Raw genomic sequence first — 25,000 nt, 5'->3', positions numbered from 1 at the left:
GTCATCATGGCAAAGATCAAATAAATCAGTTATTAGAAATGAGTTATTAAAACTATTATGTTTAGAAATGTGTTTAAATGTCCATTAAACAAAAATTGGGGGGCAAAATAAACAGGGGGGTGAATAATTCTGACTTTAACTGTATAAATCTGTGTGTGTGTGTGTGTGTGTATGCATTTTTATATGAATGTGTATGAAAAAAGACAAAAAAATATTAATTAATTTTATATTTAGATATTATTTATAATATTATATTCAAATATGGGCAGCACGGAGGCGCAGTGGGTAGCACTATCACCTCACAGCGAGAAGGTCACTGGTTCGAGTCCCAGCTGGACCATTTGGCATTTCTGTGTGGAGTTTGCATGTTCTCCCTGAGTTGGCGTGGGTTTCCTCCGGTTTCCCCCACAGTCCAAACACATGCGCTATAGATGAATTGAATAAACTTAATTGGCCGTAATGTGTGAATGACTGTCTATAGGTGTTTCCCAGTACTGGGTTGTAGCTGGAAGGGCATCCGCTGCATAAAAATATGCTGGAATAGCTGGTGGTTTATTCCACTGTGGTGACCTCTGAAATAGAGACTAAGCAGAAGGAAAATGTATGGGTGTTTCCCAGTACTAGGTTGTAGCTGGAGGGGCATCCGCTGCGTAAAAATATGCTGGAATAGCTGGTGGATCATTCCACTGTGACGACCTCTGAAATAGAGACTAAGCAGAAGGAAGATGAATGAATGACCTTCAATCATACCTGTAATCTCGCTCGCTCACTATGGGATTCCCGTGAAGAGTGATGGTGTGGAGCGACGGCAACACTGCAAGTTTATCCACCTCCGACAACTCCTGAATATTATTTCCATGCAGATACAATAAGCGCAATTCTTTGAGTTGAGTGAGAACCTGAAGGAAAGAGTGAAAACTACATTCATATTCCTTGTAATCTGCATACAGACTTTATTAAAGTTCTTTTTCAAGTATTTGCCAAATTATGTTTAAGAGAGCAAGACAATTTTCACAGTATTTCCTATAATATTTTCTCTTCTGGAGAAAGTCTTATTTGTTTTATTTCAGCTAGAATAAAAGCAGTTTTTAATTTTTCTAAAAACCATTTTAAGGTCAAAATTATTAGCCCCTTTAAGCTATATTTTTTTCAATTGTCTACTGAACACTGTTATACAATGACTTTCCTAATTGCCCTAATTAACCGAGTTAAGCCTTTAAATGTGACTTTAAGCTGAATACAAGTATCTTAAAAAAAATATGATGTACTGTCATCATGACAAAGATAAAAGTCATAAAATCAGTTATTAGAAATGAGTTATTAAAACTATTATGCCTCTCTGGGAAAGTCTATGCCTGGGTACTGGAGAGGAGGATCTGGTCGATGGTTGAACCTAGGATCAAGGAGGAACAATGTGGTTTTCGTCCAGGCTGTGGTACACTGGACAAGCTCCATACCCTTACCAGGGTGCTTGACAGTGGCGTAGCGCAAAATGCGGAGGCCCCCCTGCAGGGATCACCGACGGGGCCCCCAGTTGAATGGGGGGGGGTGGGGGGGGGTGGGGGGGGGATATACACATACACACATAGATATAGATATACACATATATCTATGATCGGGAGTTTTCCTGGATGTTAGTATGCATATTTTTTTAATTATGAAAATTTTTATTTGACATCACTTTTCTAAATTGATGGATCACTTATTGCGCAGGCATTCCTGACAAAAAGCTTGTGTTTGTGTGTATGAAAATGTACTATTCACCCTTCCTGTTAAATTTGATCTAATCATGTCCTGAAACACAGCTCCTCTCCTGCTTTCACTTCTCATACTGACGGAGAGAGCGATTTGTTTGTGAATGAATCTCCGTTATGAACCACTCGTTCGTTAGCCGACAATAGTACAAGTTTCTGGCAGCGCAGCATCTCTTTGTCATATTTCTTTTGCATTGTTTGCTGATTTATTCAACAAACCTAGCATAAACCGAGTGTTTAGTGCGAGTTGGTGCTACTTAGCCTTATGGTGAATGCAGTAAGTGACTATAGCTATTATTATCAACAACGTGACCTGTTTAGCACAAATTTCAAATCATACAAAAACGTAAAAAACTTAATCCTATGAAATGTTCTGCCTTTGTGCTTTGTTTTCTTTGTTTGCTCGTTACTACACTCGTAGACAGCGCTTAAGTCCAGCATCTTCACGTAATAACACTGTCTTGTCTAGTGCGTTTGAATGACATTTGTCTTGGGAGCACTGTACCAATGTGGCGGCGCTATAGACGCATGCTCAGGGTCCCTATGCGATATGTAGTGTATCTATGTCACAAATTGAGGAGCGGAGAAAGGAGGCGGAGTGGCGTGACAACGCGGGGAATCCTTCACAAACTGAGGAGCGATCACAAGCCGAAAGTGGCGAGAGCGTCAAAGTAGCCAGAAGTCATTCATTTTTTAACGAGAACCGGCGGCGAGAAACAGCGGCGCGTCTTCATTGGCCATGACGCGGTTCGGCGGCAAGCAATCAGAATGAAGTAGTCCACCGCTTGAGCGGAGTTCAGAGAACACAGACCTGTAAACTTTGGTTCTGACCACAGTTGTTCCCAAGAGTTTGATTATTGCGATTCCTGGATTTTCAATTATTAAAAATCGCGACGACGTGGGGCCCCCTAATCACGCGGGCCCCCCCCACGGTGCGTGCCCTGCGGGCCCGTCCGCTACGCCACTGGTGCTCGAGGGTTCATGGGAATATGTCCAACATGTGTTTTGTGGACTTGGAGAAGACATTCGACCCTGTCCCTCGTGGCATTCTGTTGAGGGTGCTCTGTTAAGGGCTGTCTCTTCCCTGTATGAACAGAGTAGGAGTTTGGTTCGCATTGCCGGCAATAAGTCAGACTTGTTTCCAGTGCATGTTGGACTCCGGCAGGGCTGCCCCTTGTCACCAATTCTATCCATATCTTTTATAGACAGAATTTTAAAGCACAGACTTGGGCTGGAAGGAAGTCCGATTCGGGGACCACAGGATTTCATCTCTATTATTTGCAGAAGATGTTCTGTTGGCTTTATCGAACATGGACCTTCAGCATGCACTGGGGCGGTTTGCTGCAGAGTGTGAAGCGGCTGGGATGAACATCAGCACCTCCAAGTCCGAGGCCATGGTGCTCGACCTGAAAAAGGTGGTTTGACATCTCCAGGTTGGAGGAAAGTCCTTACCCCAGGTGGAGGAGTTTATGTATCTTGGGGTTTTGTTCATGAGTGAGGGAAGGATGGAACGTGAGATGGACAGGCGGATCAGTGCAGCGGCAGCAATAATGCGGTTGATGTACTGGTCTGTTGTGGTAAAGAAGGAGCTGAGCCTAAAGGCAAAGCTCTGAATTTACCGGTCATCCTACGTTCCTACCTATAGTCATCTGCTTTGGGTCATGGCTGAAAGGACAAGATCTTGGATACAAGCGGCCAAAATGAGTTTCCTCCACAGGGTGGTAGGGCGCATCCTTATAGACAGGATGAGGAGCTCGGAGTAGAGCCGTTGCTCCTCCACATCGAGAGAAGTCAGCTGAGGTGGTTCTGGCATCTGTTTCGGATGTCTCCTGGACGCCTACCCTGGGAGGTGTTTCAGGCATGTCCCACCGGGAGGAGGCCTTGGGGAAGACCCAGGACACGCTGGAGGGACTATGCCTCTCGGCTGGCCTGGGAACACCTCGGGATCCCCCCGGAGGAGCTGGAGGAAGTGTCTGGGGAGAGGGAAGTCTGGGGTTCTCTCTTAAGACTGCTGCCCATGTGACCCAGCCCGGGAAAAGCGAGAGAAAATGAATGAATGAATGAATGGAACTATGTTTAGAAATGTGTTGAAAAAAAAATCTTCTCTTCATTTAACAGAAATTGGGGAATTAAATATACAGGGTGGCTAATAATTCTGACGTCAACTGTATATGCACTTAAAATGGTTCTGAATTGAAAAAACAATTATGGTGGTGCATAAATTCAATCTTTTGGGAACTGACTGGATTGTTGGAAGTTGGGAGTTGCTAACAAAAAGAAGAAAGACTGATGAATGGATGAATTCAGAGCAGAAACGACATGGGTATTGTTCACATACTGAATCGATGTGTTTAATCTCATTGAAGGAAAGATCGAGCCAGGCCAGACGAGTCGGCTCAGAGAAAAGCGCTGAAAGAGTGTCCATCAGTCCTGTAAGGTCCTTGATAGAGTTGTTGTTGAGTCTGAATGACATGCTGATGAACTTCTTCTTAGAGTCACGCTTTGGTGGATGAGCAGATGAATTCGGTACATCGGAGAGCACATCTGAAGATAAAAAGAGTAAGAGTTTAGTGTGACAATACTAAATATATTGACAATATATACAGTTTATAGATACAAATATTAGCCCTTTTTTCTTTTTCAAATATTTCCCAAATGATGTTTAACAGATTCAGGAATTTTTCACAGTATTTCCAACAATATTTTTTCTTCTGGAGAAAGTCTTATTTTTTCTATTTTGGTTAGAATAAAAGCAGTTTTTAATTTTAAAAGAAAAACATTTTAAGGTCAATATTATTAGCCCCCTTTAGCAATATTTATTTTTTCAATCACCTACAGTACAAACCATTATTATATGATGATTTGTCTAATTACCCTAACTTAATGAACCTATTAGGGCTGTACGATATTGGAAAAATCTGACATTGCAATATTTTGTTTTTCTTCAATATATATAGCGATATGAATACAATATTCAGGGTTCAACGCTAAGGATTTTTTATACGGGTCTGATCGGGCAATTGGTTGAGATTTTCACTTGCCCTGCCAAAATTTTCACTGGCCCTACCAAAAAAAAAAAAAAAAAAACGAAAAAGTTAATAGCTATTTCTTAGCCACATATTTTAAATAATGGCAAAATTATGCCTGTGAATCTAGAATTTAAACATTTTAAATATGTTAATAAATGTATAATGAGCAAAATTCAAGATTTTATGCAAATAAAATAGCAGTATGAAAAATGTGCTGGTATTTTAATGCAAATCGAAATAATTTTTATAAAAATGGCTTGCCAAACTGACAACTGTTTTTTTTTTCAGCCATCTTTTCGCTGTACTGGTTGTTACCACGTTACAAAAAAAAAAAAAAAAAAAAAAAACGTTCTCAACGTTACTGGCCGATAGGGGCCAGTAACAATCCTGTCTACTGTCACCTTAGGCTACACTGGCCCCGGGCCACCGGGCAGTTCTTATTGTTGAGCCCTGATATTAGCAGATGGCTTTATATTGCTCTGTTTGGGGGAGGAGTGGTCATTAATTTAGACTGATTAGGGTGATATTCTAAGGGTGTGAATAATGTATAAAAAAATAAAATAAACTAATTGCAATTATAATTACTCTTCATTACAAATGTTGTAGGTTATCATGTCCAAATGCTTTACAGTCTCTTGAAACGCCTGTAAAACATATGCAAATTATAAAGTTTCACTCTGTTATGGTTACACTTCGCAACAACTCCACAGTTCTCATGTATTCTCAATTGTTGATCAACTATAATCCCAACTGAATATTGCATATCCTGCGATGTGACTATTGCGGACACACACATTGCGATATCAATGCTGAAACGATATATTGTGCAGCCCTAGAACCTATAGTTAAGCCTTTAAATGTCATCTTAGGCTACTAGTATCTAGTAAAATATTATTTACTGTCATCATGACAAAGATAAAATAAATCTGTTATGAGCTATTATAATTATTGTGTTTAGAAATGTGTTGAAAAAAATCCTCTTTCCGTTAAACAGAAATTGGGTAAAACAAATTACATGAGGGCTAATAAGTCTGACTAACTGTCTAACATTATATGGACAAAATAAAAAGTCTATCGTTTCATATTATTATGCTCCATCTTTTATAATGTGGTTTTGCAAAATGCATTGTTTACACTACTAGTAATACGTTTTATAATTTATATCAGCATAATATTTTACACCATTATGGGGATGTAGACAGATCATGAGAATATAATGGTTACGCTTTGTATTTTATTTAGCAATGTTTTTCATTTTTATGTTGGACCTAGTTTTTAAACAAGTGTTTTATTAATATTAATTTTAAATTACAATTGTTTTCATCAAACATATGACCTGGAATTCAAAATAAAGTGAGAAATATCATCATATGAATGAGCACATTTTTTGAGTTTATACTCTAAAATGTAAAAAAGAAACAGTCATTTAAATGTGGTAAATATTTAATGAACTATGAATTGATTAAATTTGCAGAAATTGAAGAAATATAATGTGATATATATTGTTATATAGGACATGAGATGACTTATATCGTGATATGAGATTTTCATACCTGATTCTAATTTTGATTATGTCTGTCAAACCACCCAGGCCAATTGCAGTAAATAAGTGAACTCTTATAAATGATCTTGACTTATATTTATTAGATATATTAAAAGGGAGGTTTTAGGTATGGGACGAAAACTGTTTTTAAGGTATACCGCAGTTTGGAATAGTCAAGGTTTTAAAACCGCCAAAATCTCTGTAATACCGTTCCTAAGGTGTGTGTAATATTTTTTTAATTTGCATTTTTTTTCAGGACAACAGTATCCCCAGCAGAAAAATATCCAAAGATGCCTTTTTAAATTGTAAAGAAAAAGAAATCAAAACTAATGTTTTTAAAACTAATTAGGACAGCACACATCAATGATTCATTTGAATTAAATAGCCTGACAAGTTTATTGCTCCAAAATATTATAAATGTTTCTATATATATATATATATATATATATATATATATATATATATATATATATATATATATATATATATATATGAATAGTTTTCAAAGAGGAAAAACGTTTTTGTTTTTACCCAGACATTTAAAAATAATATATTCTAGAGCAGTAATCACAATACTGTGAAACCGTTATATTTTTATCCAAGGTTATCACACCATCAGAATCTTATATTGGCCCATGCCTAAAAGGTTTTACCATACCTACATGAGCCATTTCATTTTAATTTTATTCTATAAATGACTGATAATATTTATAAACAAATAAATAGATAGCTTTTTAAAATAAATGTCAAAAACAACATGTAGATTATAAAATAATATAAATGAGAACAAATAAAACTGAAAAAGAGATTAAAGCAACATGAACCTAAAGAATAACATGTTTTAAGTCAGGAATTAATGAACATTTTTTCATGAAAATAAAAAAAGAATAGAAAAATAACTAGAATTTTTCAATCTGATAGTTGATTTCTTTTACATTGATCATAATCAAGCTCAGCATTTCAATATTTTAATAAAAATAATGCATTTTACATTTAACTAATTCTGAAATTTGTGATATTAATAATAAGGAAATATGACTTAATCTGTCTCTTAGCACAACCATGTTTTTAAAAGTATATTATTAACAAAAAATGTTTTTTTTCTATGGCTGTTGATAAAACTCTTATACCGTCAGCTAGTTTTTCATTTTGTTAACAATAAATCCTCATCAGACAATCATATTTTGTTTCACTCGAAACATGTTTAATTTCAGGCAAACTGAAGCTCAAATATGCTTTTTTTTAAATGAGGTGTAATGTGCTATTTAAGTTCTTAGATTATATAATAAAATACAGAAACAGACCTGAAATTGTGTTAATCTCCTTAAATGAAAAGTCCACTGAAGATCCGAACATGCTTCGACCTGCAGGATTATTTATAAAAAACTAATTTATTGAGCCTGAATCAAAGTTTGAGATGAAAAATGTAAAAAAAAAGGGACAAATTTGCTGACAGTTTATTTTTAATTTGACCATAAAATATCAAAATATTTGTATAAACTTGTCATCAAAAATATTACACAATAATATTTAACCACCATAGAAAAGTTACAGTCAAGACAGTTTGGGCGTACCGAAACAAAGTGACCATGGAAACCTTTAGCATAATAGGGCATTCTGGGAAATGTATTTCATTTGTTTCTTGTCACTTTACTTTCTTTATCTGTTTCACCACACGTGGCTGCGATCTGTATCGCTCTATATTATAGCTATAAATCTATCAATCTAAGTGGAGTATGTGTAATTTTAGTGTTTTATACCTGTAATTAAAAATGAGATTTTTAATGGACTTCCTTGCGGAAGAAGCTGTGCTTCCATTGGTTACTGTTATTCAAGATAGCCAATGAGAACGGAGCTTGGCGTCATCCTGTGATGACCAATAGCTGTTCAGATACAGTGTGAGTTTGAATTTGAAAAAGTTTCAGCGAGCGGTCGATGTCACCTTAAAATTACGGTAAAACAACAGTTTTATTTATATTTATAAAAAGATATTGTGCTTTATATGGCGTTTATTGTGAGGCAATCATTTCCGATGAGCTGTTTTGAACCGTGGAAAGCCTGAGTTAGCGGGCAAAGCATTGCGTAGTAAACAAACAAAGCTAAACACTCGGCTAACCAGTTGAGCGTAATTATGCTGTATTTGTGATATTATTTGTATTAAGGGCGCTGTATAACACGTTGGCACGTTATGATATAGTAAGTGTATTTCAGTGTTTCTATTAAAAAAATAAATGTCATCAGAATTAACGTTGCTTAAATGTTTTTTTCTTTTTAGTTATTAACATGCATTAGTTGCTATAATATATGATCGGGTAAGAGTTGGTTTTATATTCGCACTTTCTCCTTAATAATATAAATAGGGAAATCATATTAGCAGCTAATGACTATTAAAGTATGTTGCTCACTGTCCATCAACTAAATGATGCTAACTGTTAATGCTGTTTTGAACTTGCCTGCGATATCACACAGAAAAATCGATAGAGGTAAAGTTAGGTTTATATTCACACATTTGTTCAGTGACACACTCCCCATATTGTTTACTATGTTACTTTGAATAATCGGTCTGAAATCATATCTAGGAATGACAACATTAGCTTAATTTAATTGACTGTATTCAATGTTGTACTTTGATAGTCATTGGCTGCTAATATGATTAGAAAGTCTGAATATTAAACCAACTTCTATGAAAATTCAAAGTAGTGTTTAGCAATACAGTTACCATGTCACTTTTCAATACTGTACGTATGTGTGCTAATATAAAACCACCTTGACCTCAATTGTAATATGTTATAGTGTGTTGTCCTAAAGTGTAAATAACAATCTAAGTGTAAACATGTTACTTGATGATCTATTTTAAATAAGTATTCCTTCTTTAATTCTAACAGGATGGCTTACTAAATAAGTCATAATTTGTTTCCTTTTTCTCTCATGTGCTTCATGATTGTTAAAAAATGTGTGTTTTTTAGAGACCGCCATGAAGTTTAATAAGAACAAGGCGGGACCACTTTTGACATGGGTAAGATTGTCTTACTGTTTAGTTTTTAAACTCAAAGAACTGGGTGAAGATAAAATATTATGATATTATTTGTTATTTTGATGTTTTTAATGATTTGATGTCCATTTTATAGTTTAAAATATTGTTTTAAAACATGTTTAAAGTTACGGTTGCTCTTTTGACAGATGAACAGCGTGTTTCCAGAGAATCAAATCTGGGAGTTTGGTCATATGAGAGACGGCTTTCGACTCTTGGAGATCTGCTTCAAACTGTAAGTTGATTCTTTAGTAGTTAAAGGGATATTTCTCTCAAAAATGTAAAATCGTTTACTCGCCCTCAACTTGTTCTGAACACCTTTGAGTTTCTTCCTTTGAACACAAAGGTAGATATACTCCAAAATGTTGAAGAAAACGGCCGTTGACTCCTGTAGTAATTTTTTAATTTCAACTATGGATGTCAATGGGTGCTTCTGTCCAACATTCTTCAGAAAATTTGGTTTTGTGTTTGACAGAAGAAAGAAATTCATATCAGTTTAGAACCATTTGTGTGCGAGTAAATGCTGAGGAAAGTTTCATTTTTCGGTGGATTTATACCTTCTAAATGAACATGCTTTAAAAACTAGCAACTTAATTTACTATTGATTTTTATCATTTATTTCTGTAGAAAGGGGAGGGAGGACGTTGAAGCTTATAAGACTTTATCCTTATACAACAAACTGGAAATCATTTTTAATGATTTACATGGTGAGTTTCCAGTCTTTTCTTGTCTTTTTTTACACTTTAATATGCTGTATCTTTGTCTTTACATCAGTGCTGAGTCTGACATTAATGCTGGACTGGATAATTCATCAAGTTAACTTTAAATACTGTATTATGCAAATTTGTAGCATGCAGTTATCTCAAAATGCTTCTAGTTGGCAGTATTTTTGTAACACCTGTCATGACTATGTACAGTGGTGGAAATAAGCATTTAACACGTCACCATTTTTCTCTAAAAGCACATTTCTAAAGGTGGTGTTGACTTTATTAGTTTACAAATGAAGTTATGTGTAACAAAATTAAATGACACAGGAAAAAATTATTGAACACATGAAGAAAGGGAGGCGTAGAAAGGCAGTGAAAGCCCAGACAGCAACTGAAATCTCTCAATAGATCTTCAGCGACCCTTCATCAGTGTAAATGAATATCAGCTGCTTCAGTCCAACATCTGCATAAGCAGAGGGATGAAGATGAAACCAGGGTGGACATTTCAGCAAGACAATGATCCAAAACACAGCCAAGGAAACTCTCAAAAGCTTTCAGAGAAAGAAAATCAAGCTGTAGAATGGCCCAGCCAATCACCTGATGCAAATCCATAGAATTCACAAAATAAAGATCAGATTTGTTAGATGAGACCTACAGAAGCAGCAAGATTTTTAAACTCTTTTACATTTTTACACTTAGCGTTGCATGTGACTTCCACTGTATGTGCTCTAACTTTTGCATCATATGCAAAAACACTTTTATGTAACTTTTTTTTGTGTGTGTGTGCACTTTTATTGCTCTCCTTCGGTACAGATGACTTTCACCTGACTGATAGACAACGTTTCCTCATTTTGGGTAAAATCAGTGAAGGACTTGACCTTGAGCTTCAGCTTGCCAAGGTTTGTATTTGTGCTCGAAGTGAGAGATTTTCAAATTAAGTAGATTAAATGTATAGATATAATAAAATATAAGGTCACACTTTATTTTGATGGTCCGTTTGTAGAATTTAAGTTACATTGCATCTATATGCCAACTAATTCTCATTAGACTATAAGTAGACTGTTAGGTTGGGGTTAGGCATGGGGTTAAGGTTAGTGTAAGTTGACGTACTTGCAAAGTTTCCTATAGTCAGTAAAATGTCTGGTGAAGGAGCATATCAGCAGATATTAAGCAGACAGTCTACTAATACTCAAATAGACCATCAAAATAAAGTGTTACCACATATATATATATATATATATATATATATATATATATATATATATTATTATTATATATTATATATATTATTATTATATATTATATATATATTATTATATATTATATATATATTATATATATATTATTATATATATATATATATATATAATATATAATATATATATATATAATATATAGTAAACCTATTGCATTAAAATAAATAATACTAATTAGAATAATTAAGAAAACTAAAATAAGCAGACAATATAAACGTGATCTATAATTTTTTTTTTTCTTCTAAATATTACAAATTGTAATGTTATTTTGGCTATATGTAAGGACTGCATTCTTAAATAATACAACATGATCAAATTAGTGGAGCTTGGAGTGTATTAGGGCTGCATGATATTGGAAAGAATTTAACATTACATTGCAATATTTTGTTACTCTGCTAAATGAATACAACTTGACCAGATGACTTCTGAATATCATTCATTTTTTTTCGGCTTAGTCCCTTTGTTCATCAAGGATTGCCACAGTGGAATGAACCGCCAACTTATCCAGTATATGTTTTACACAACAAATTCCCTTCCAGCTGCATATAGCATATAGTTCATATGAACTTATTTTCTACTGTAAAAACTTGAAGTACTCTTCACATTGATTAATTAACAAGGTTCCATCATGTTTCTTTGATTAAATACAGAAGTTATTTAAGGTTATTTTTTTATCACCCTGTACTTTATTGCATCTCCGATAAATACACTGAAGAAAAAGCAAATTAAATAAACAGTAATTAATTGTTTTCTGAGAAGTCTAGCAATATTCATGTATAGCAATTGAATAATTCAATATAAAATACTGCAAAGTCTTTATTTCATGAATAATTCAATAGAATTAATCGTTATTAAAGTTACAAGTTATACAATTTATTATGCCTGAATGCTTTTAAAGTCCTCATTCAGTCACAGGCATCAGAAACACTCACAAATGATGAATTATAACCCTCAACATTGGATATCTTGCGATGTGACTATTGGGATCACATTCTGATATCAATGCTGAAATTATATATATTGTGAAGCCCTAGTATGTATAGATGATTTTTGAAACCCATGCTTTGAATAACATCATAATCATAACTTTTTTGTGTGACAAAAATTTGATCCTTTTATGCCTCTTTTAACCCCAAACAATGATGTAAATGCTTTAGTAAAATCTTTAGGCAGCTCTATTTTTTGTACAATCTTTCAATTTAATCTCTCATTAGATGTACAGTAACAAAGTAGTGTTGAAGGTTTGTATGAAGAACAGATGTTACTTGTTTTTTCAATTATTTTTTTACTGCTTTTTAAATTAATATGTAATTCATGTAACTGAATATATACAATCTATATATGCATTTAAATGATTTGCAAATCAAATATTATGCGTTTACTTGGTTATTTAATGTATGTGCACAGGTGGCTCTTCTCCTTTGCTATTGCAGTTTTAAAAAGACTAACCCTGTAGCCCTTAATTCAAGAACAGAGGTGAGTCTTTACTATTTATTGACCACTGTTTGTTACTTATTATCTAGTGCAGCTGTAACAAATATTGGATTTTGAAATGCTCAGCCTTGAACCTAGGGTTTTTATATTGCTCTTTTTTTTTCATCTGTTTTAGTCGGACATCACTTTCATGTTTCGTTTTGTAAGAGATGATGCCAGTGGTTTGTGTTTAGACGAAGGCCTCGATCAATTTCTAGACCAAGACTGTAAGTAGTCAAATTTTGCATGCTTTTTATTTTTATATATTTCAGTGTTGTTGACTATATAGATGTAAGCTTACATACATACATACATTTACATGACCATTCTTAAAATTATATGATTAAAGAGCACCTCATGTATGGGGTTTTGAAAAATTTCGTCCGTTCTTCGTACGTGGATTACTCAGTTAGCTGAATTTGGATATTGGCGATATGACACGATCCAGGATCGTTTCGTTCTTCAAAGCTGATCCGACAGTTGTTGTCATAGCAACAGTTCTGCTAGGTCAAATCTGATCGGGAGCAGGTTCAATTTATATAAACAGGATTAGATCGGCTCAGTTCAAGCAAAGATAATACAGAAAGTATGTTCCGAATTCTGATATTTTCTTACAGTAGTAGTTATATACACTTGGGAAAATGGTTAACATATAAAGTTATAGTTATTAATAAAATAAATAAAGTTATACATATTAATAAAACTTATGCAATCTGCACCCTCGAAATGAAAGTACAAAGACTGCCACCTGGTGGTGCACAGAGAAAACTTATTGATATGAACTTTTTAGATCGCTTTAGTACAAATTGTGTACAATAGAAATGCACAATATGTCACTTTTTTTTTAAAGCAATAATACATTTATGCTGACATAAACATGTTTTGATAGTTAATAGTGATTTGATGCTTCACAAAAGTTGCAGATGCCTTTACCAATATCAAAATGCTTTTGTAAACAACCAGTTATTCTTTACACCGATTAAAAAACGGCTACTATAATAAAGAAAATCTTTTCTAAATTTAGAACTAAATACATTGATTTGCATTGAAATACATCATGAATACTCTTGACACATGAAAGTGTAAAGCCTGCAGCTCACAACAAATGTGGAAGGTTATTGCGTTTCATATTTGACAAGCCGTTTACTGCTAATTTGATGTAATTTGCTCACATGGATAATTGAATATTAATCAGATGATGTCATTACGCTGCTGTGCCGTCAGCCAACCGTTGCATTGCTGATCATGATTTCGAGGATGGATAGATCTGTCCTTCACAACACACGCAGCGATCTCAGATCAGTTTATCCAGACATTCTAATCTGATTCGCGAACTTGTTTGAAGAACAAAATTAGCGAGAGATCAGTTATCAAGATGTAAAGATCCAGGATCTGCCAAATAATCTTAGATCATTTAAGCGAGGTACGAAGAACGGACCCCTGGAAAGATCAGTCAAAACAGACTTGGCCAGCTGACCAATCACAAAAAAGTAGACTTATGGAAGGGGAGGGGTTTATATAACTTAATCCCAGAGCTGATTCAAATGATGTCAAAATCACTGCAAATCTTATATTTGTAATAGTAAGCACATTTTCTGAGCATTACAGCATTTTCTGACATAAGACCTGTTGTAATGGTCGTCAACTCGTTATCAGGACATTTTCAAAATTAATGTGACCTACTCTATAATGCTGAATGAAGTCTATGCTCATCTATGAATCTCCTCTCTCTCATTGGTCTATAGCTGTTATGAATCTTGCAAACTCCAGTAGCGGGAGCAGCTGCAGTTCTCCATTCTACATCGATGAGGAGTCTCCGATGTTTGGTCGTTTCCAGCGTCCTCCCAGAGTTCAGTTTCAAGAGCTTTGCACAGTGGCTTCCAGCTCAGACAGGTCAGTGTGCTTTTTTTTTTTTTTGCTGATCCCATGGTGATGGATGAATCCAATCCAGAATATTCACAAGTATCAGTTTACACAGTTTTGCAGAAATAGCTCAAAGTGGACCTATTATGGTTCGTTTTATAAGTTATGAAATAAATATCTGATGTCCCTGCAATGTTTGTGTGTAGTTTCAGCTCAAAATTACGCACAAATGATGTTTCATAACTATGAAACTGACCCTTTTAGGCTTAGATCTTAAATGTGGCATTAAGGTGGCTGTCGCTTTAAATTCAAATGATATTGTGCTCTTTTAAAAAAAGGGTGGAGCTACAAATGCCTGTGTGTCAGCATAGTGGCAGATTCAAAAACAGGTCTAACCTCATATGCTAATGAGGGAGAGATGATCACTAGTGGGCGGGGCTTTGCCCCTTTGATGACATAAAAATGGAGAATGTCAATCAAAGTGTTTCTGCAAACTGTCTTTATCAAGTGTGATTGTAAAATTTAAAATTATTACATTTTTACCATTAGATACTGGTTTCATTCAGACTTTTGCCACACAGCTATGTCTAAACCCCATATAAAAGGGATTTTTGTATAATAGTCTAAGCTTTAAGCTTAGTCACAGACTAAAGCACAAGTCTGATCTGTTTATACTAAAAGAAACTGATCTTAGAATATATTAATATCTTTGTATTGTCTTAAGATGGACACTTATTTTTCTTCTCTAAGGCACATTTATAAATCCTGGCTTGGTCTAAAACCCTGTCTGCGAAATCAGGTCTTTAATATAAGTGAAGCACATTCGCCATAACATTGAAGACTACAAATGTATTGCCTCTCAAAATGAACAATTAATAAAAAATGTTATTTTATTCAAATTAATTGATAAACATCAAAATATTTTGTGTTTCAGTAGAAAATTTACCAATATACATGTTAACATATTTTAAAATGACTTAAAGGGGACCTATGATGCGAAAATCAGTTTTATAAGGGGTTTGCACACAGTTGTGTGGCAATACTATAAAATATAAAAAATAATATATTTAAATAATAAAATATAATATAAAAATGTGATTTATAAGCAGCTTCTAATGGTAAAAATGTATTAATTCTATTCTTTTTAATCACACTTGATAAAAACAATCTACAAAAAACACTTTGAGTGACATTCCCCCTTTGTACGTGTCATCAGAGGGAGAATGTCACTCAAAGTGTTTTTTGTAGATTGAAGTTAGTTATATTTTTTTAATCTGCCACTATGCTGACACAGGTATTTGTAGCTCCGCCCTGTTTTGAAAAGAGCACAATCTCATTTGAATTTAAAGTGAATCACCAAAAATGGCACATTTGGGATCAAAAGCAAAGGAAAAAAAAATCCAGAAATAAAATTTCAGTTAGTTATTTAGTCAGGGCAACACGGTGGTGGAGTGGTGTCACCTCACAAAGGGTCGCTGGTTCAAGCCCCAGCTGGGTTAGACGTGTGCTGTAGGTGATTTGGGTAAGCTAAATTGTCTGTAGTGTTTGTGTGTATGTCTTGGTACTCCAGATTGGGGGTTAAGCTTTGGGTTAACAACTCGCCTCATGAAACTAGGTGTTACGAAACCTCAATATGGTGCTGCTAAATCTCAACTTCGGTATAAATTGGCCCTGGGAGTAAGTAAGTTATGTAGTTATAGCTATTTTTGTGGTAAATACCAATGCAAAACATGTGTTGCTGTAAAATATCCAGTGGTGAAACCCTTCTTTATAAATCTATTATGTACTTTCTAATTTCATCAAAGATTGCTTGATGTTGGAATATTCTAGAGATGAATATGATTGTTTACTGTAATACTCTCTGCAGCTCTCCGATGCAGGATTTGATGAGCACGCCACATTTCCAGTTGAAGAAACTCCGCAAAGAACTGGCGCATGAAGGAGACGTGAGAGATGAGCTGGAGAAAGAGCTGGCCGATCACATCAGCATCATCTCAGAGAAAGGTATAGGGGATACCACTTTGTGAGAATTAAGTAAACCGGTGCTTTGCTATGAAGTTAAACTTCTCTCTTTTCCACACAGAGGGTCTGATCTCCCAGTTACAGCACCGTGTGGAGCGGATGCTGCGGGAACAAGGAGAGCTGGAGAAAGACCATAAAGCTGCACTGCTGGAGCTCCAGGAGAAGAACGAGAGGTGAAGAGCAATGAGCTTAAAGAGAGAGTTTACTCACTCTTAACTAGTTCAAAACCTATTTGAGTTTCTTTTTTTTAAGCAAGTTGCCAATTGATATTCATAGTATTTTTTTTCCTACTGTTGAAGTCGCAATCTTCTGGTTTCCAACATTTTTCAATATTTTATTTTTTGTGTTTAACAGAAAAGAGAGAATTTTAATAATGGCAATCCATAGTTTATTGAAATTCTTTCATGGAAATATTGTGGTTTACTCATTTTAAATGACGTCAACAGAGATGTACTGCCACTCCAAAAGCATATGTTAAAGGGGAAATGAAGCACTCAGTCAAGTTTACCTTATTTTGTGCATTGGATTCCACTTTAATAAAAATATATTAAACAAACTTGATTAATGTAACCATTTAGCAGAAAAACGGCATGTTTTACTATAGATTTTAGACCTAGGGCGCAGAGATCTGGAAATGTCGTTGTGTCTGACGTCACGGGGTTGGTTACGTTCGCTTAGCAGAACAGATATAATGGAAGTAAAGGAGACTGTAAAGCCTAATTTAACCCAATGCGTGAAGTTGTGGACGTGGATCTGCTGCAAATACAAGTGTATATATATATATATATATATATATATATATATATATATATATATATATATATATATATATATATATATATTCTATTTTTCTTTTTTCCCTTTTAATTACTGATCATTTGATGCAGTTTGCTCCACACTCTGTATTACACTGCCTGACTGCCTGTCTGTGAGTGTAACGGACTGAACACAGAGACTAGACCGCCTAATTTAACCTGTGCTGATCTTAGTTTGTTTCAACTCGAGTGAGGGGGTGTAGCAGTGAAAACTAACAGTACCCGCCCCCATTACGTTAGTAATGATTCACACTCTGTATTACGCTGCCTGACTGCCTGTGGTTTCAACCAGATCTGGTGCTGACGTAATGGGGGCGGGACTAAAAGGGACTAAGCCAAAGGGAAATTAATGATTTATTTCTCATAGACTTTAATTATGTCTCTGAGACATCAACGTTTGTATATTCATTAATTGTTAGAATAAAATGATGAGTTTTCTTTCATTTTCCAGTCTTCTCCACAGAGTTCATGAGGTTTTAAAGCAGTGCCAAGATTTAAAAACAGACAACTCTCAAAAAGAGAAAAAGATTGATGAGCTGACAGAAGAGAACGGGACTCTCAGTGCTCAGGTCAAAAGATGTTTCTTGTTTTGAAGTCCTGGTTAAAATTATGACTACATCAGATTTTCTCTTTTTTTATTTAATTATTTATTTATTTTAAGTATTTATTTATATAATTTTATATTTATTTATTTTATTCTTTGCTTTTTTATTTAATATTTATTTATATCTTATTTATTTAATTATTCAATTTATTTCATTCTTTGCTTGTTTATATAAATAATTATTATTTAATTATGTAATTAAGTTTTATATATATATATATATATATATATATATAATGTAATTTTTTGTTTATTTGATTATTTGCTTAATTATTTAGTAATAATAAATTACTATTATCATTATTGTTACATTTATTTATTTGTATTAATTTATGTATATTTTTATTATTTATTTTATTTGACTAGATATTATTTCATTGTTTATGTAATTTTTACATTTTTTATTAATAATTAAATGTATTTATTTTATTATTTACTTAATTATTTAATAATAATAATTATTAATTTTGGAGTCTAAAATATTAGTGTCTTTGTCCCCATCAGCTTCGTAATGTTTTCTCTCAGCTGGCGAGAGCAGAGCAGGAAGTTGCCAAACTCACAGTGGTTCATGAATCTGCACAGACGGAGTGGAAAAACAGGAAAGAGTTGCTGGAGAAGGAGCTGAATGAGGCTGTCACACACAAGGTAGACCATTTCAGTTATATTTAGCAGTACTTGGTGTATTTATTGTGTTAATCATGTTCTGTTTGCTTTTTTTATACTTTATTTTTATTTATCTTTTTTTAAGAAAAAAAAACAAGGGAAATAATACAAATAGTAGATTTAAAAAAATAAAATAAAATAAATAATACAATAAAACACCTGAACTTAAATGAGCAGTTGACAGGTCACATATTTCCTTACAGGTCACATGAACAAATACATATATAAATCAGATTACTCTGTGTAGAGGCATAAGTACAATCCATTTCTCCCAATCTTGCAGATATTTGTCCATTTGTAGTTTTAAAGAAAAGTCATCCTCTCCATATTTTGCACATTAGATATATGTTCTGTTTGCTTTGAGTGAAATAAGCACCAGAGTGTTTGATCAGTTTTGCTGTTGCTGTTCTCTTGTGCAGGAGTGTCTGAGTGAGCAGGTGCTGATACTGCAGGGGAAGATCTCCGTTCTGGAGGATGAACTGAAGAAAGCTCAGTCTCAGGAGAGAGGAGAGGTGCTGGGGCCCATCATGGAGGTGAGATCCTTTGCTGTGATCATTTTCACACTTTTTTTGTTAATAAAGAAATCCTATATCGTGTAGTTTATTATTTTAGGAAATCTGTATTATTTTGAGTCAAATTTACTATTACTAAAATTGCATCTTAGTTAGAAAAATTCATCAAAACTCATCTAGCAAAAGCAAGCCCGCCCTTGTTTAAGAGCCCTTCTGATTTTTCTGATCTCTTGAAAGTTATTGTTCATTTTAGTTTGTTGGTATCAAAAATACTCAATTTGAGTTAACTTGCGGATAACTTAAGTTCACTTTTATTTGTGAATTAGATTACTTGAAATGTCTTCTTCCAACATTAATGCACATTAATGCACATGTTGTTTTTTAAATTTTATTTTTGTTAACAGTATACATTTTAACTATATTTTTTGTCCACATTCATTATTCTCATCTTTATCAGAGGGTAATTTAAAAGCTTAAAAACCATTTTACATTTGTTTATTGATAAAATTAACACTGAAACTATCAAGTCTTAATTTCACACTGTGTTAAAGGAATAATTCACCCCAAAATGTACTTACTGTTTACTAAACCTTTGGGTTTTTTCTGTTCAACACAAAAGAAGTTATTTTTAAGGAGGCTGAAATTCTATAACCATTGAAATTCATATTATAAAAATCAAATACCATGCAAGCCAATAGTTACAGGTTTCCAGATTTCTTCCATATAACTTCTGTTTCCAAACTCAGCCTTGGTTTGGAGCAAGTATAGGGTGAGAAAATTAGTGAATTTTTGGGTGAACTATCCATGTAAGAAATGTAATTACAGTTCATATTGAGCTGAACTGACCAATTTTTATCTATTTATTTTCTCAGTGGGAAAAGCTCAAACAAGAGTTGGCTGATCTCACTCTTCAACTCGCTCAGCTTCAGGAATCCATTTCCCACCTCGAGAAGAAAAAGGCAGAAGTTGAGGCCTTGTTGGCTGAGGAGAGATGCTCTTTTGAAAAAGAAACCGCAAGACTCCAGTTGGTGGTTTTTGATCTGGAGAAATCCATCAACAGCATCCGTCTGGAGAGAGAAACACTTCAGGAGGCCTTAAAGACGCAGAAAGAGATGCTCTCTGCGCAGATATCAGCACTGGAGAGGGACGTTTCCCGTCTGCAACAGGTTGAAGTGCAGCTGACAGCAGAGATAAAAATTTCTGCAGATCTCCGCCAACAGAGGGAGGAGCTGGAGGGAAAGGTAGCATCTTTAGATAGGATGGTTCATTCTCTTCATGCTGAGATCCAGGGGCTGGAATTGGAGAGAGCTTCTCAACAGGATGCACTTAATTCCCTCATTAGCGATTTACAAATCGCTAGGGCTACTGTTCAGGAATATGAGAAGAAGCTGGAAGAGCATGAAAAAGTGGCAGCAGAAAACAATTCCCTGAAAAATGAAGCATGCACAATGCAGCAGGAGCTGAATAATCATCTAAAGGCAATCGGAGACCTTCAGGGGGAAGTAAATGAACTCAGATTTGAGAAAACTGAGGAAGAGAACAAGGTTAGTGAGGCTTTGGTTAAAATCGAAAGCCTCCAGACTGAGATTCTGCATCTGTGTGAAAAGATTTCTCTTAAAGATGAAGAAATCAGAAACCTGACGAAAGAGTATGAGTCTGTAGACAACGAGCTGAAGCTTGTGAAGGAGCAAAATGTTGAAATAAATGCAATGATCAAATCTAATCGCAAGGAGCATGAGGAAACTGTTGAAAAACTCCAGCAGGAGCTTCATTGCGCTGCTTCTGCCGCATCAGAAAAACAAGAGCAAATGCTGGTTTTATCAGCAGAGGTAACATCTCTGAAAGAGCAGATCTGCAGATATAGTGAAAACGAGGCACAGAAACAACAGGAATTGTCTATTTTAGAAGCACAACACTATGTGCTGAAGGAAAACCTGACTTCTCTACAGAACCAGTTGGCTGAGGCGACAACTTCAGCTTCACAGAAGGAATCAGAGTTTATTTTGCTTCAACAGGAGCTTTCCCATCAAGAAACACTAAGAGAACAAACTCAGGAGCTTGAGAAGATTAAACGTGAGGAGCTTGAGGGGATCGTGAGTGAACTTCAGGCCAAAATTATTGAGGTTTCCTCTATTGCCTCAGAAAGGGAAGCTTGTGTGAGCTCCCTTCAAGATGAGATGAAAGATCAGCTATCGAAAGCCAAACAGTGTGAAGCTGATCTACGCAATGAGATGAAGGAAAAGGTTGGAAATTTGCAGGAACTTCTAGACGCTGCTAACCATGGAATTGCTGAAAAAGAACATCACTTGGAGTCGTTGAATCAAAGTCTGAAGCAGATGGAGCTTCTGTACTGTCAAAAGGAGGAAGAAATCATTGCAAGTCAACAAGCAAAGGAGCAACTGGAGAATAATATTGCTGAGCAGAAACAACAACTAGATGAGATTCAGCAAAATCGAGAAATACTAAGGAACGAAAGAGACCATCTGTCTACTCGAGTATCATCTCTCCAAGAGGAAATTCATTGTTCCCAACAGGAATTTTCTGATTTACAGACTGACCACAATGTTTTGAAGGAAAAACTGGTTAATCTTCAGAATCAACTAGAGCAGGCGATGATTACTGCTTCCCAGAAGGAATCTGAACTCCTCTTGCTTCAACAGGAGCTTTCCCATCAAGAGACCCTGAGAGAAAAAGCTTTGGAGCTTGAGGCCATCAAGCGAGAAGAGTTTGAGAAAAAAGTGAAGGAACTGCAGGACAGAATTCTAGAGGTGTCAACTCTTGCCTCTCAAAGGGAAGCCCAGGTAATTTCTCTTGAAAATGAGATGAGGGATCAACAGTTGAGTGCCAACCAATCTAAAGATAATCTCTGCAGGGAGTGGCAGGAGAAGCTTGGCATCTTGAAAGGAGAATTAGATGTAGTCAGTCGAGACGCTGCAGACAAAGACCATCAACTGGAATCTTTGGATCAAAAGCTTAAAGAGATGGAAATGGTTGTCCTTCAAAAAGAGAAAGATGTAATGGAGACACATCAGGCAAAGGAGGACCTGGAGAAGAGAATTGCTGAGCTTGAGGAGTGCAAGCAGAAATTAGAGATTATGAGGAATGAAAGAGATCATCTTTCAACTGAAGTAGCATCTCTAAAAGAGGAGATTCATAGCTACCAGGATACTCAAATGCAGAAACAACAAACAATTTCTGTTTTGGAAGTTGAAAACAATGCTTTAAAGGAAAACATGGCTGCCCTTGAGAAACAATTAGCAGAGGAGATAACTACAGCTTCACAGAAAAATTCAGAGCTTCAAAACAAGCTTCATCAACAAGAGAGCCTTCACGAAAAGGCTCAAGAGCTTGAGATTGGCAGGCATGAGGAATTTGAGAGAAGAGTGAGAGAACTTCAAGCTAAAGTCCAAGAGGTGTCCACTCTTGCTTCTGAGAAGGAGGCTGTTGCTTATTCTCTTCAGGAGGAATTGACGGGTCATTTGAAGGCTAAAGTGTCCGAAGATGATCTCCGTAGAGTCCTGGAGGAAAAAGTGGAAACCTTACAGAGAGAAATAGAAACTGCTAGTTGTGATGCCACAAGCAAAGACGGTCTTTTGCAGACTTTGGATCAGAAGCTGAGGCAGATGGAGATGCTTTGCCAACAAAAGGAGGATGCAGTTTTTGAGATCCAGAACTCAAAAGAAGACTTGCAGAAAGAGATGAATGAACTTGTTTCTAAGAATCAAGAACTGGAGGGCTGCCTGCAACATTTGGAAATGGTAAAAAAGGAAAAAGACCTCCTGTCAAATGAAGTAACTTCTCTGAAAGAGCAAATAAATGATCAGAGTTTGAGGGCCAAACAGTCTGAAGCTGATCTTTGCATAGTCTTTGAGGAAAAGATTGAAACCCTTCAAGGACAACTGGAATCTAGTAGTTGTGACGTCTCGGACAAAGAGAAACATCTGCAAACTTTGCATCAAAAGGTTTCACAGATGGATCTGTTGTGCCAGCAAAAGGAGAATGCAGTTCTTGAGATGCAGAACGCAAAGGAAGACTTGCAGAAGAAGATTGATGAGCTTGTTTCTGAGAAACAACAACTGGAGGGCTGCCTGCAAAATTTGGAAATGGTGAAAAGCGAAAGAGACCTCTTGTCAACTGAAGTAACTTCTCTAAAAGATCAACTAAATGATCAGGATTTGAAAGCCAAACAGTCCGAAGATGATCTCCGCAAAGTGTTGGAAGAAAAGATTAAAAACCTCCAGGGACAACTTGAAACTGCTAGTCGTGATGTCTCCGAAAAAGACCAGCTTCTGCAGACTTTGGATCAAAAGGTTACACAGATGGATCAGTTGTGTAAGCAAAAGGAGAAATATGCTCTGGATTTGCTTCAGGTAAAGGAGAATTTGGAGAAGAGGATTGGTGAGATTACTGTTGAGAAACAGCAATTGGAAGGATGCCAGCAGAATTTGGAAACAGTGAGCAAGGACAAAGACAACCTTTTAAATGAATTAACCTTTCTTAAAGTTGAAATCCAAAGTTACCAGGAAAAAGAAGTGCAGATGAAACATGAGCTTTCTGTTTTAGAGAATGAACACAACATTTTACAGGAGAACCTGGATACTCTTCAGAAGCAAGTGGTGGAGTTGACCGCTTCAGCTTCTCAGAAAGAGTCTGAGCTTCAAAATGAGGTTTGCAAACAAGAGAAACTTCAAGAAAAGGCTCAGAAACTTGAGAAGGATGCAGGTGATCTTCAGGCTAAAATTCTAGAGATTTCCACTCTTGCTTCTGAGAGAGAGGCACAAATAAGTTCTCTTAAAGATGAAATAAACAGTCAGCATTTGAAAGCTAAACAGTCTGAAGATGATCTCCTCAGAGTGTTTGAGGAGAAAATTGAAAACCTTCAAGGACAGCTTGAAATTGCTCGTCTTGATGTCTCGGACAAAGACCAGCTTCTGCAAACTTTAAATCAGAAACTGAAACAAATGGAAGAACTATGCAAGCAAAAGGAGACATGTGTCCTTGAGATGCATCAGACAAAGGAGGATCTGGAGAAGAAAACTGTTGAGCTTCAAGCTGACAAAAGTCAACAGAATCAGCAGAATTTGGAGATGTTGAGGCAAGAAAAGGACCATCTGAAATCTCTAAACCAGACTATCCGAAGAGAGTGTGAAGCGTCCCGGAAGATTCGAGCTGAGCTGGAGTTGAACGTTGAGGAACAAACTGCTTCCATCCTTGCACTTAAAAAGGCTTCCCAACAGTGGGAGGAGCAGAATCAGGAGCTCCTGGAGCAGCTGAAGGCAAAGACAGAAGCTGTAGAGCACTACAAAGCACAGGTATGGGTTGCATGCTTTTTCTAAAATTCCCATTACATAACCATAATGTTTAGTTGTTTTTCCACTATTGGGTCGAACAGTTGGTCAGGTACGGTTTCAGTGTTTAGTTGTTTTTCCATGTGAGCCTGGTAGAACTGTCTTTTTAAGAACCATTCAGACCCAATCGTAGAAAAGTGTTGTTCGTTTTTCCAAGTCTTAGGCCCAATCCCAATTGTACCCTTTACTCCTACCCCTCGTTTTGCGCATTCCCGTGAAGGGGTAGGGGTGTCCCAATTCTCTTTAGCTTGAAGGCGTAGGGCTAAGAGGGAGGGGTGATTCAGCGATTGTTTTTTTTTAAGATAAATGCCAAAAAATAACACAACTGAAATAACTACAGCAGTCGAGATCGTCTGATCTCATTTGAAGGAAGAGATCGC

At 35.7% G+C, this 25,000-nt stretch overlaps 3 protein-coding genes across 13 annotated transcripts in view; 2 read left to right on the top strand and 1 right to left on the bottom strand.

Annotated features, from left to right (window-relative positions):
• lrrc51 (leucine rich repeat containing 51) overlaps positions 1-8,144 on the bottom strand; it is a 10,867-nt gene extending 2,723 nt beyond the window's left edge. The window contains exons 1-4 of one of the 4 annotated variants that reach the window (XM_087283321.1): positions 8,087-8,144; positions 7,631-7,690; positions 4,093-4,298; positions 751-899 (exon numbers count right to left, since the gene is read on the bottom strand). In XM_087283321.1, the coding sequence (XP_087139447.1) occupies positions 751-899; positions 4,093-4,298; positions 7,631-7,690; positions 8,087-8,144 (473 nt within the window). 4 annotated transcript variants of the gene reach the window in all.
• The window catches only part of gria4a (glutamate receptor, ionotropic, AMPA 4a), an 877,747-nt gene that overhangs the window by 696,875 nt on the left and 155,872 nt on the right, over positions 1-25,000 (top strand). The gene's annotated exons all lie outside the window — the stretch shown is intronic.
• The window catches only part of numa1 (nuclear mitotic apparatus protein 1), a 31,085-nt gene continuing 14,306 nt past the window's right edge, over positions 8,222-25,000 (top strand). For 3 of the 8 annotated variants that reach the window (XM_087283252.1, XM_087283256.1, XM_087283255.1), the window contains exons 1-14: positions 8,222-8,522; positions 9,293-9,342; positions 9,507-9,592; positions 9,985-10,064; positions 10,878-10,963; positions 12,728-12,796; positions 12,930-13,020; positions 14,539-14,686; positions 16,524-16,660; positions 16,740-16,851; positions 17,945-18,062; positions 18,602-18,742; positions 19,180-19,293; positions 20,145-24,584. In XM_087283252.1, coding sequence (XP_087139378.1) covers positions 9,301-9,342; positions 9,507-9,592; positions 9,985-10,064; positions 10,878-10,963; positions 12,728-12,796; positions 12,930-13,020; positions 14,539-14,686; positions 16,524-16,660; positions 16,740-16,851; positions 17,945-18,062; positions 18,602-18,742; positions 19,180-19,293; positions 20,145-24,584 — 5,664 coding nt within the window. In that variant the 5' untranslated portion in view covers positions 8,222-8,522; positions 9,293-9,300. 8 annotated transcript variants of the gene reach the window in all.

The sequence above is a fragment of the Danio rerio genome, chromosome 15, assembly GCF_052040795.2.
Source record: "Danio rerio strain M-AB ecotype USA chromosome 15, GRCz13ab, whole genome shotgun sequence".
Classification (NCBI taxonomy): domain Eukaryota; kingdom Metazoa; phylum Chordata; class Actinopteri; order Cypriniformes; family Danionidae; genus Danio; species Danio rerio.
Note: the sequence above shows the minus strand (reverse complement) of the source record. Positions and strands in the feature narration are given on the sequence as shown.